General features: G+C 49.1%; 1 protein-coding gene across 1 annotated transcript; it reads right to left on the bottom strand.

Annotated features, from left to right (window-relative positions):
- Positions 1 to 213: 213 nt before the first annotated feature.
- On the bottom strand, positions 214 to 12,236 carry LOC125395315 (chymotrypsin-like elastase family member 2A). The gene is made up of 8 exons (XM_048426639.3): positions 12,096 to 12,236; positions 11,676 to 11,770; positions 7,880 to 7,977; positions 7,357 to 7,485; positions 6,907 to 7,043; positions 4,392 to 4,537; positions 3,335 to 3,487; positions 214 to 310 (listed from the first exon to the last, which is right to left on the bottom strand). Exons 1-8 carry the CDS (start codon positions 12,133 to 12,135, stop codon positions 293 to 295), a joined length of 816 nt encoding a protein of 271 aa, XP_048282596.1. The 5' UTR covers positions 12,136 to 12,236; the 3' UTR covers positions 214 to 292.
- Between the last annotated feature and the right edge of the window lie 759 nt (positions 12,237 to 12,995).

Below are 12,995 nucleotides of genomic sequence, written 5' to 3'. Positions count from 1 at the left end.
TTAGTTTCCTTTTTTTCTGATAGTCTTTGCTCTGTGAACATCCACTTGAGCTCAGATGGTTTATCTCTGAGCTGGGTTCTGACTGTGTAGCCCATCCTGATGCCCCCTGAGCACTGGATTGTAGCGTGCCCCATCGCACCACGCTCCTCCAGGGCTTTGTTTTCCGGGCCCTGAGACTAGGGCGTCTGGTTAATAAGACAGATCATACCAAGATGTGATTCCTAGAGTCACTTTATTACTGCTTTCCATTTGTGCATTTCCAAGGTGACAGCCCCAGAGTCATCATCTTCCCTTAGTTCTTTTCAATCACCTGCAGGACACAAAGGAGAAGATGAGGTTAACCTGATGGCTGAGCATCGAATTCAGTGACTCATAGAGAAAGGGCGTGGTCATGGCTTTCCCAACCTGTAAAGAGGGGTCTTTGCCTGGAGTCCTGTTGGGGCCTCAGGACCAGAGGCCATGAGTCTCTAATGAGTGCATGACAAATGTACAGATTGGTGTGGCTTTGAGTGCAATTTTTTTCTTTGTTTTTCTGAGACTGGGTCTTACTATGTAGCTCTGGCTGTTGTGGAAGTCATTCTGTAGACCAGAGTGGCCTTGAATTCACAGAGCTGACTGCCTCTCTGCCTCCCCAGTGCTGGAATTAAAGGTGTGTACCACTATACCATGCTAATTTGTTTCCAAGACCAATTAGCAGATCAAATACTTTTTCGTGTGTGTCTGGTTTTGGTGCTGGGCTGGAATTTGGGGTCTCACACCTGCTCTACCATGGAGCTGCACAATAGCCCTTGGGACTTTTTTTTTTTTTTTTTTTTTTTTTTTTTTAGATAGGGTTTCTCATAGCCCACACTGGCTTCAAAGTTGCTTTGTAGCCAGGGATGCCCTTGAATTCCTGACCCTCCCACCTCCCCCTGTGCTGGGATTCCCTGTACATTCTAACACACAGGTTCCCTAACTCAGTGGAGCTGCTGGTTGCTGTAGCCCAGGCCCTCAGAGCAAAGTACAAGGATCCTTGTCCAAGGTTGCTCACTGCAGCAGTGCAGGCGTTCAAACGGAATACAGATGAAACATCCCTTGTTTGTTTGTTTGTTTTTGCCATTTTTCTTCTTCAAGGCAGGGTTTCTATATGTAACAGCTCTGGTTGTCCTGGAACTCACTTTGTAGACCAAGCTGGACTTGAACTCACAGAGATTTGCCTGCTTCTGCCTCCCAAAATGTAGGCATTAAAGGTGTGCACCACCATTCCAGGCTAAATATTTTGATTATGTCTGGCAATACACGGTTTTTTTTGTTTTGTTTTATACTTTTGTCTTATATGCACACAAAACCCAGAAGAGCACATGGCATGTAATTCACAGTGATTCCCTCTATAGAATGGGAACACAGGTTAAAGTGAGATCTTCACTGCTTACTTAATAACTCCTATATTCTTTTTATAAACAATATTTTAAATAAAGAAATGTATTCCTTTCAGGACAGAACAATAAAGCTGTGATTGCTGAAGCATCCCATGCTGACATTTTCCAATGGACAGCTGCTGAGAGGGTGAATGCCTCGGGCTGCCTGATCGCCTCATTTGTGCATTTTGTTGGGCGCTTGCTGGCCTTGGCTCATCACCTAAGGCTGTCTAGACAGGTGCAGCTGTTTGAGACTCAAGGCTGCATGCATGCACACACACACTGTGGCCCTGGGCTGGGACCATGTGAGGCTCCCATTGCTCTTCGGGGACAGCTGGCTCCTCAGCTCCTTATTCCTGCTGACCCCATCCCCAACCCCCGCCTCCCAACAGTGACTGCTCTGAGAATGCGAGGGCTCTGCCCAGGTGCCCAGCAAGGTTTACTTTCCCTTTTTGAGCTTCCTGACTGCCCCCACTCCCACCCGCAGCCATCTGCCCTGCTCTGTCTGCCTGTGGCTGTGGCTGGGAACAGCAGGTTCTGGGACAACAAGTCATGCTTTAGGTCCCAAGGGTGCTGCCAGGCTCAGCTGCATAGTGACTGATGCAGCAGCTGGGACCACAAAAAATCCCAGGATTTGCCCAAGACAAAACCCATAAGCATCTTTCTGTCCAGTCATGGAGGCTCCTTTGAAATGCTCTAAACTGAGTTTAGATTTCCCTCTGCCAAAATTTAGACATGGCTCTCCCCCCAGTTCACAATCAAAACAAACCAAAATGGAAAAAACCCTCTTGATTTTCTGTTTTTTTCTCTAGCTTACTTAAAAAAGAAGCATGTATTTGTGTGTCTGTGCGTGCATGCGTGTGTGTGTGTGTGTGTGTGTGTGTGTGTGTGTGTGTGTATGTACCACAGCACAAGTTTGGAAGTTGAAATACAACTTTGAATTCAGGCTGTCAGTCAAATTTCTCACCAAGAGCTTTTATCTCCTTGATCCATTTCTGAGCTCTAACAATCTTTTTTGGATGCTCTGAGGCTAAGTCTAGTGTGAGCCGACCAGAACCAGCACACAGAAGCTGGCGAGGATGAGTGGGCAAACCTGGAAGCAGCCTCAGGCTAGCTTGGACAGCACCCTCTCCCCGTGTGCATGGCTGCCAGTTCATATCTGGTTTTCTAACAATCCAATTGAATTTAAGGTTCCCTGCAGATTGAACTGGAGGTAATGAGACAGTGACAACTTCCCTACTTTATGGGCTCTGCCACCCGTGCCACCATCCTTGCTGTTCCTGCTGAGAAGTCCATTTAGTTCAAATCCCATTTTACAGAAAAACAAACCAAGGGGGTGGCTACAGAGGAGTGAATTAAAATACACCCTGTGGGCCAAACTCCTCCCTCGCTAGTATCCCTCTCCAGACTCCCTGCTCCCTCCATCTTTGAGCATGCCGGTTTCCCACTGTTCTGGCTGCTCCCCCCAATTGCTGCCTGTCCTTGGCTGCTCTGGCTGGCCAGCTTGTCTCAGGGATCCTCCTGTCTCTGCCTCCCCTGCATTGGAATTACAAGCCTGGGCTGCCATACATGCTTGGCTTTTTACAGGGATTCTGGGTATTGAACTCAGGTCTTTGTACTCGAAAGGCATGCACTTTACTGCCTACATTCCCCCTGCTATCCTTTTAATAATTTGTGCTTGTTATAGTAAAAAGGAAATTGGGCTTCCAGGAAAGGATGGGGGAGCACTCTTCAGGGGAACGAAGTGCTGACAACTAAGGCTGTAGAGTCTCAAACCTTTGGGTGTGGACTTTGTAAATATATATGACCACTGACTACATTGGAGGGTGAAGGCTGGACCTATATACTCATAAGAAGAAATGAAATAACACTTGCTGATCCTGGGAACCCCTGCAGGCCTCATGGCAGACTGCAGGCTTGGGGCTGGTGGTGCTTACCGTGTTGATCCAGTCAATGAAGTTGGAGACCCTGGTGAAGACGGATGGCTTGCGGGGGTAGTTGCAGCCCAGGGAGGAGCCGAAGCTCACAATGCCATGCACCTGCCACTTGCCGTTAGATGCCTGGCAGTTCAGTGGTCCGCCGGAGTCCCCCTGGGAAGCCAGAGTCGGGTGTGAATGGAGGAAGAGAATGCTCAAGGGGGCCTAGTTCTTAGTATATTCGTGTTGATCACCATTCTCTGAGGCCAGCCCTATGGTCCCAGGTTGTGGTACCTTATCTACGGGAGTTGGCATATCTTTATGTGGGGATCAGCCTCATATGAGCCTTTATGTGGCTCTCCTGCTTCAGCCCCATAAATGCTGGCATTACAGGTGTGGATTATCATTCCGGCTTGGCTCACACTTTTCCTCCCAGACAGGTTCTTTCCATGTAGTCCAGGCTGAGCTAAAACGTGCAGCAATCCCCCTGCCTCATCCTCCCTAGTACTGGGACAATAGGTATGTGTCCCAAGCTGCAGCTAAGCACCTTTTTAAGCCTGTGAGGCCAGCGTGCATTTCTCAGGTTCACTGGAGAAGGCACCTGAGTGTTAGAGGCTCAAACTTGCCCGAAGGAGACCATGGAGTGAGGGGTCTGTGCAGGTCAGGCACCGTCTGTAGGTGTGGGGACCCCTTCCCCCTCAGAAGAATCTGCCTGTAGCAGGTACTTTGGTTTGTGCCACAGTCTTTAAGAAGACTTCTATAGCAGCTACCCAAGGGGCCACCTTGGGCCATTACAGTGGGATGACAGTAACGAGACCTGAATGAGATCCAAGGAAACACTAAAGACTTCCTAGCCGTTAGGCAGAGGACGCCACAGGGTGATGGAGCTTAAACCATCTTTCCTGGGGAGTGAGAACAAAGGTCAGGTTCTGAAATGGTCCAGAACTGTTTCCAAGGCCCCTGCCTAGGAGGGAGGGAGAAGATGGATCCCCAGCACTTCACCCACCCCACCCACCACCACTGCCACATCCCGGCCATGTTTGGTTGTAGACTGGGGCACCTGGTGGTGGATACTCACATTGCAGCTGGAGATCACACCATCACCGCCAGCGCACACCATGCTTTGCTTTACGGTGCTTCCCCACCAGGTAGACTTGGAGCAGGTGGCGTAGTCCACAACCAGCAGGCGACCCTGCTGCAGGACGTCAGGAAGGGCCCCGTTGGCTGAATGAGACCAGAGAGAAGGTGAGAGCGGGCAGAGACTCCAAGTAAAAGGGAGGCAGTGGGACTGTCCGTTAAGTGCTTGCCATGAAAGTCTGAGGACCTGAGTTCGGATCCCAGGTGCTCACGGACAGAGTCAAGTGTGGCCGTGGGGGTGGGGACGGAGGCAGGAGGATCCCTGAAGCTTGCCAGCAGTACATACAGTATGGGGCTGGGGTGGGTGGGTAAGCATCACCACCTAGATTTCTGTCCGCCTCTTCTTTTCTGGTCCATGTCACTTCCTCCCACTCACAAGGTTGCAGTGGAGGTGGCCATGTTAGTTTGCACTGTGCTCTCAATTGGTTGGTATGCTGGCTACTGGTAATTGGTTCAGGGGTCAGCACCTGACTCAGGCTAAAGCCAATGGGTTCCTTTCTCTGAGGTTGGGGCATGGGCATAGAAATGAAAGCCAGAGAGCTGTGGGCTGTGGAGGCCATTTTTTTTTTTTTAAGACAGTGGAGAACAACGAGGCAGAAAAGACTCTCTGAAGGAGAGCTTATGTTTTGTTTTTGTTTTTCAAGACAGGGTTTCTCTGTGTAGCTTTGGAGTTTGTCCTGGAACTCACTCTATAGACCAGGCTGGCCTCAAACTCACAGAGATCTGCCTGCCTCTACCTCCCGAGTACTGGGATTAAAGGCGTGCGCCACCACCGCCTGGCAAGCTTATGGTTTCTTACAAGCTTCAGATTCCTTGTTCTGGAATGTTCCTGACACCTAGGTTCCCGACACCTAGTACTTGGGCTCCGTTTCTCTTACTTAACTATGACAGGGAGCCATCTGGAGCCTTTTAGCTGGGAAAAGAAAATTCTGTCATGAAGGTAATTTTCCTCATGGCCCTACATCACAGCCACAGTTGGCCAGGATAAAGTTCATTTTCATTCTCTCTCTCGCGCTCTCTCTCTCTCGCGCTCTCTCTCTCTCTCTCTCTCTGTGTGTGTGTGTGTGTGTGTGTGTGTGTGTGTGTGACTCTTCCTCTAGTGCAGTGGTTCTCAGCCTTCCTAAAGCTGTGACCCTTTAATACAGTTCCTCATGTACTGACCCCCAACCATAACATTATTTTCATTGCTAATTCATAACCGTAATTTTGCTACTATAATGAATTGTAATGTAAATATCTGGTATGCAGGATATCTGCTATGTGACTCTCCCCGAAAGGGGCCGTGACAGTTGAGAACTGCCGCTTTAGGGCCATCCCTCTTTTGAGTCAGGGTCTATCATTAGCTTAGGGCTCACTCAATGGGGCTCAGCTGGCTGGCCACTGAACCCCAGGGATCTGCCTGTTTCTACATTCCCAGAGCTGGCATTATAAGTACACAGAGCCACACCTGGCTTCTTAACATGGCTTCTGAGGATGGAACTCAGGTCCCATGTTTGCAAAGCAAGCGATTTACCAGCTGAGGTGTTCCCCAGCCCTCATCAGTGCCCCTCAACTGCAGTTTGCCAGGCTCTCCAAACAGGCTGTCCTCACGGCAGCATTTACTCCTTTTCGACAGACAGGACGTGGAAGCCACGGAACTTAAGGGTCTTCCCAAGACTGCTCTAATTAGCACCCTTGGTTAACACTTTCCGGGGTCCAGAGCATTTCACACACATCTTTGATCTTTGTCACATTTTCCACTTTACCAATGAGGAACTAGGCGTGTACAGCCAAGAAGCTTGAGCTACTTCCCTTCCTCTCCTTCTTAGTTTCCCTGTTTGGGCCTCATTCCCCTCTGCAGAGGAGAAAATGGCCGCCACTAATGTCTGGAAGAGAGTCTTCCCTAGTCCCAGTTCCTATTGGCTTAGCTTGAGTCAGGTGCTCATTCCTGAACCAATCACCAGTGAGTAGAAACTAACCAATCAAATCTGGCCCAGCTTTAGCCAGTGAGAAGAGGTTCTGCTGAGGGCTGGGGGTAATTCATGGAGCTCCAGAAGCACGAGGTCACAGAGGACATGTTATTCTGAGCTCTGGGACCACACAAGATACACAGTGTGACCTGTACACCTCTCTGGCCTCACCATAGTGACAGCGACAGCTCATGCACAGGGGTTACCGTGTCTTGAGTGTTTCTCTGGACTTCCTTCTGTCACCTCGTTAACAGTGTACAGCCGCTACCCCACATTCCCTCCCTCCTCCTGCTGTTCTCTGTCGGTTTTACAGATGAGGAAGCCGCCAGAAAGGCTCAGTAACATGCCTGAATCACATAGCTAATAGTGGGAGAGCTGGGATTTGAACCAGGAGTCCTTTCCAGTCTCTGCTAGCCTGCCCCTCAAAGGCAAACACCCTGGTGACAGAGGTGACACCACCCCCTTTTCCCTGCCAGGCCTTGGAGGTGCCTGCTTGCTTTCACTTACTTTGCAGCCGGCCCCAGCCTGTGACATAGCATGGGTAGTTATTGGCAAGAATGGTGCCAGCAGCTGGGAGGCAAGCGGTCTGGATCTTGCTAGTCAGGGTCACTGGGCTGGCCAGTTTGATCAGGGCAATGTCGTACCTGGGTCAGAAGAAAGGTAGAACAGGGGTGTTGGCGATTCCTGCTTGCCTGTTTGTCATTTTCCCATGTACCATCCCAGGCTGCCCACCACCCCCACAGGCAGGGTAGCAGACTCTCCCACAAGCCTTTGCTTCTGCTTCCTCTGGTAACTCCACCATTCCCATATGGGCCCCAGCAGCTACGGGGTGACTCCATCTCTAGGAGGAGAGAGTTCCTTCCCTTTCGTAAGAAGGAGCAGAGGACGGGTGGGTTGACCCCTCTCCATGTGACTACCAACTCCACCCCTGAGATCGCCAGACGGGATAGAATATACCCGTTGGCAACGTTGTTGGAGTTCCACTTCTCGTGGACCACAAGCTTGGTGACCTGAACAGTCACTGAGCCGGATTCCGCGGTGGAGAGGCTGTGTCGGCCCAATACCACACGGTAGGTCCTGGAAGAGCTGTGAGGGGCAGAGAGGCAAGACAGGTCAGTGACCACTTTTTACTAGCCTCTGTGAACAAGGACACCCCACGAGTGTCCCCAGTGCAGAGCGTGAAGGAAACAGTTCCCTGTTCAGAACCACCACTGGTATTCCCGAGAAGGGAGTTGCTGGCCTTTTCTCTCCTCTACATCCTCCCGGCCTAAGGCACTCAGAGTGTGTCATGTATGGACTGGGGAACTCAACAACACTGAGTCATACATAGATTTGCACCTATGCCTCAGCCAGGCTAAGGTGGTTCTTCAGGCTCTTTTACAGTACGTGGATCCGGCACTTGGGGATCCTTGCTCTGGGGCTGAGTGTCACTTGATGGTAGGGTGAGCAGCTGGGTGAGCAGGGGAAAGTGGTCAGTTACCTGATGCAGTGGGCAGCTGTTAGGACCCAGTTGTTGGCCACCAGGGTGCCTCCGCAGGTGTGGGACCACTTCCCCAAGGACTGGTACTGCAGGGAGACCTGGGGGGGAGCACAGGCACATGGGTGGGAGGGCACTGGAGGAAGGTAAGGCGGGCAGGGCACTTCCCTCAGACCCGTGTTCCTCCCCAAACCTAGAGCTCCTAATCCTCCTGCCTTCACCTCCTGGGTGCTGGGGCTGCAGGTGTGTGTCACCAAACCTAGTTACTGTAAAAGCATTTTAATGCTTTATAGAAAAAGAAATAACACAAAACTGTGGTTGTTCATGCCTGTAATCTCAGCTCTGGGGATGTGTGGGCAGGAGGATCAAGGACAATCTTGGCTCTGTACCAAGTTCCAGGACAACCTGGATTACTTGAAACCTTGTCTCAAAACTGCAACAAAAATAAACATAAATCCACGATAAGCAAAATAGATTTAAAAACTCGCTAAATAGGACATGGAGGTGGCTACGTAATCTCGGGGCTTTGAATTTGCGATCTGTTAGCATAACTTTCTCCACTTCCTCCTGGTCTCTGCTTGCTGCCACCTTCTCCATGGAGTTTCTATGACAACACCATCCAGAACAGTGCACACATGCACATGCGTGCTGTCCCGGCAAGTATTATGTCAAGTTGACACAAGCTAGTGCCATCTGGGAAGAGGAGGGAACCTCCACTGAGAAAGTGCCTCCATCCGATTTCCTATAGAGAAATCGATACGGGCATTTTCCTGATCGATACTTAGGGCCCAACCCACCATGGCAGGTGCCACCTCAGGGCAGCTGGTCCTGGGTTGTGCAATAAAGCAGCATGAGCAAGCCAGGAAGAGAAATCACTAAGCAGCACCCTGGATTAAGTTCCTGGTACTGCCCCAAATGCGACAGTGGTTGAGATAGACACACGAAGGATGGGAGAGAGCTCAGGGAGTAACCCTGACAGCTCGAGCGCAGTCCCACGCCGACCCGCATGGAAGGAGAGGACCGACTTCTGCAGGCTGTCCTCTGACATCCACGAGTGTCATGACATGAGTCCCTACCCCGCAAATAAATGCAATAAAAGAAACAAAATGAGGGGCCGGAGAGATGGCTCAGCAGTTAAGAGCACTGACTACTCTTCCAGAGGTTCTGGTTCAATTCCCAGTGTCCACATGGCAGCTCACAGCTCTCTGTAACTCCAGTTCTGGGAACCCTCACTCAGACATACATGGGGGCAAAACACAAATGCACATAAAAGAGTATAACTAAAAAAATAAATAAAATGAAGAAAGATACTCAAAAGGATTCTGCTCCAATCTAAAATACACAAAATCTCCCTGTGGATAGAAACTTTTTTCCCTTGGGCAGAAAAGCCAGGACTGAGACATTGCTTTTAGTTTTGAAGGTAAATTTATCGAGAAGTAAAGAAATAGCTTCCTGCTGGTCAGTGGTGGTGCACACCTTTAATCCCTGCACTCGGGAGGCAGGGGCAGATGGATCTCTGTGAGTTTGAGGCCAGCCTTGTTTACAGAATGAGTTCTAGGACAGGCTCCAAAGCTACAGAGAAACCCTGTCTCGAAAAACAAACCAACAACAAACAAAACCAAAAAACCAAAAGAAAGAAAGGAAGGAAGGAAGAAAAAAGAAATAGCTTTCTACAACATGGAGGGAACCAAAAAAATCAATTGTTTTAAAAAAATGCTTGCAATTTTACATATCCCAAGGTGATGACCCTGAGCTCCTTCTCTTCCTGCCTCCACCTTCCACATGCTAGGATTACGTTCATGCACCGCCATGTCCAGAGTTTTATGTGGCAATGCAGATCTAACCAGAACTTCCTGTCAATGCCAACTGAACTACGTACTCAACCTCTGAATCAGATTTGATTCTTGACTCTTCCCAAGTTAACAGGGTGGCTTTGGGCTGTTATGTGACCACTCAGAGTCCCAGTTCCTTTTTCAGGAAAACTGGAACCACTTGGACAGGGCTCTCAGCATCACTAATAATTCCAATAGAACAGTATTTAGATACTGTGGCCGTTGCTGTGTGTCACACATCTTTCTGAGCTGAGCACAAGGGTCACTTCTCATCACTCCTGTGAGTCCACAGGGTACCATTTACTACTTATCATGCCCATTTTACATGTGAGCAAGCAAAGGCAGCTGTGTGCAGCAATGCCAGCAGGACCATTAATTTTCTGATGTGACCTATGGAAAGAGCTTACCTATTCCACACATACAAACAGCGCTTAGGATGGGAATGGTGGCACATGCCTTTAATCCCAGCGCTCAGGTGGATCTCTGAGTTTGAGGCCAATTTGGTCTACATTGTGAGTTCCAAGACAGCCAGAGCTACATGGTAAGACCCTATCTAAATAGACAATAAATAAATAAGCAATTGAATATAAAAAGATAATGCTTACTGGTTTTTATTTTATGTGTGTGAATGTTTGCCTTCATGTGTGTATATGCACCATGTGCTTTGTCTAGTGCCCTTTGAGGCCAGAAGAGGGCACTGGATGCCCTGGAACTGGAGTTCTAGATTGTGAGCTGCTCCGTTGGTGCTGGGAACTGAACTGGAGTCCTCTGAAAGAGTAGCAAGCACTCTTCACTTTGGAGCCTCCTCTCCAGCTTCCCAGGAAAGCTATTTTAAAACAGACGTGGTTCTGACATTTAAAAAAAAGGTAGAACAGGGCTGGAGAGATGGCACAATGGTTAAGAGCACTGGCTGCTCTTCCAGAGGACCTGAGTTCAATTCCCAGCAAGCACACGGTGGCTCACAACCATCTCGAGCGAGATCTGATGCCTGCTTCTGGCATAAAGGTGTACATGCAGCACTCATAATAAAGTAAATAAATAAATCTTTTAAAAAATGTAAACTAGTCTGGACAATGGCGGCATGTGCCTTCAGTCCCAGCATTTGGGAGGCAGAGGCAGGTGGATCTCTGTTAAAGGACAGCCTGGTCTACAGAGTGAGTTCCAGGACAGGCAGAGCTACACAGAGAAACCAAGACCCACAAAAACAATACATATAAAAGCATGTATTTGGTGTTGGGTATGGTTTTCTACGTCAGGTCTTACAAGCCTATGAGCCTGTCTCGAAACAATTAACAGCAACAAAACTTCTCTTCTACAGCCAACTTTTTAACTAAGTGCAAATTATGCCAGGTAAGAGGTTTTTAAAAAAAATTATTTATTTATATATAGTATATAGTATTCTGGGCACCAGATCTCATATGGATGGGTGTGAGTCACCATGTGGTTGCTGGGAATTGAACTCAGGACCTCTGGAACAACAGTCAGTTCTCTTAACCTCTGAGCCATCTCTCCAGCACCCCCCCCTTTTTTTTTTAAAATACCCATTATAAAGGTCACACATGTCCTATGAAAGATCTGGTCATTTGTGCCTGCGCCAAATTTCAGTTTTGACAGCACTATGATTCTATCAGTGTAAGGAAACAGTTATTTTCATTGGTGACAGTGTAATTAAGAGTTAATTTACATAAATAGCCCTGACTCTTCCCTTCAAGCATAGGAGAGGTGTCTACTGACTCACAGGGTAACCCCATGAGCCAGCGAGCATCTAACTTTAGATCAGCAGGCATTGCAAATGTGTGTCTCAGAGAAGTGGGCCTCTGGCACTCTTTTTTGAAGTCTCTCAACCTCCAAACTGGCCGAGGCTGCAGGAATGTATTGTATTGGTGAAACTGCCCAGGTTGCCCTCTGTGTTTCTGCCAGTCCTCATGTTTGCCTGAATATCAGACCCACCGGTGTGGTTGACTCACCTGCCAGGGCCAGCTGTTGGGTGTGGCCTCTTCACCCCCAACTACTCTGCTCACATGTCGCTGGGCCTCATAAGCGGGGTACCCGCAGCTGAGAGCTGTGAAGAGAGAGGATTGCACCAGTTGGTGTCTGTGGACATACCCAAATCCCCGCGGGAAACCCTTGCTTTGGGGAGATCTAATAGGTCCGGGAGTCGGTACTTCGTCCCAGTTCCCAACTTGTCTTTGAATTTGTCAGGTAACTGAAGCGGGCTTTAAATTTGTGGTCCTCTTGTCTCAGCCTCCCCATGGCTGGGGTTGTAGGAGTGTGTCATCCTACACCCTGCTCCAAGCTTCCTATAACTGAGGGACCGACCCGAGAGGGGACAGCTGCTCAAGACAAGGCAAGAGTGTCTGGTCCCAGTTTCACCAGACAGAAGTTACCTCCAGCCACCAATGCGGATAGCAGCAAGGTCCTGATCATGGTGCTTCCGTGGATGTGTGTATGTCTGGTCCCAGCTAAGCTTCGTTTTTATAAGTGGACTTATCAGCCGGAGAAACGGAAGAAGTGTGTGCAAGGTGGAGATTTTCCCAAAGTTCAGTGGAATAAAGGGCTGGAATCCAAATATTTCTTTTTCCATTTCCTTTCACCTATCATCATGGAAGTACACCGAGAAACATATCAAAGGCAGGAATGGAAGCCTGGTTTGGGCTGAGTGTGCCAGCACACACCTGGAATCCCAGCACTGGGGAGGTGGATGCAGGTTGATCAGGAGTTGAGATCATCCATGACTCCTGTACTTGAGGCCAGTCTGGGCTACACAAGACTTTTTCACCAACGCCCCCCAACCTCCAAACACCAACACCAGAGATGTAGATTCTATTTGCTTTCAAGAGACTGTGCTGTATGTTAGGGGAGGAAGAATAATATTGCTTGATCTTGAAGTTGCATTTTCAAAAGGAAATATTAAACCACCCTAGGGAGCACACAGCATTCCAGGCCAATGGTTCTCCAGTGGACTGGTTTAACCACTGGGGACACTTGATGATGCCTGCAGACATTTTTGGTTGTCATGGCTTGGGTACAGATACTACTGGTAGCTGAGGATAGAGAACAGAGAGGCTGCTGGGCATCCCGAAGGCACACGATGAAGGACTTGTCATGCTCCAATCACATCACCAAGTGTGCTGAGATTGTGAATGCCTTAGACCAGGCTGCGGCTGGCTATATGGCCTGGGGTGAGCTGTGTGGGTCTCTAGGCTCACAGCTGCCTCTTAGAGGGACAAGATGAGACATGTATACCCAGTGTGCGACACAGCATCTTGGGGGAAGATTTTCACAAC

The sequence above is a fragment of the Myodes glareolus genome, chromosome 6 (genome assembly GCF_982192425.1).
Source record: "Myodes glareolus chromosome 6, mMyoGla1.1, whole genome shotgun sequence".
In the NCBI taxonomy this organism is placed as follows: Eukaryota; Metazoa; Chordata; class Mammalia; order Rodentia; family Cricetidae; genus Myodes; species Myodes glareolus.
This window is presented reverse-complemented; position numbering and strand designations above follow the sequence as displayed.

Coding starts and splice junctions, on each gene's coding strand:
- LOC125395315 (XM_048426639.3), bottom strand. CDS start 12,135: ATGATCAGGACCTTGCTGCTATCCGCATTGGTGGCTGGAG. Junction 11,771..12,095: donor ATCCGCATTGGTGGCTGGAG/GTAACTTCTGTC, acceptor CTCTCTTCACAG/CTCTCAGCTGCGGGTACCCC. Junction 4,538..6,906: donor AGGCTGGGGCCGGCTGCAAA/GTAAGTGAAAGC, acceptor GGTCTCATTCAG/CCAACGGGGCCCTTCCTGAC.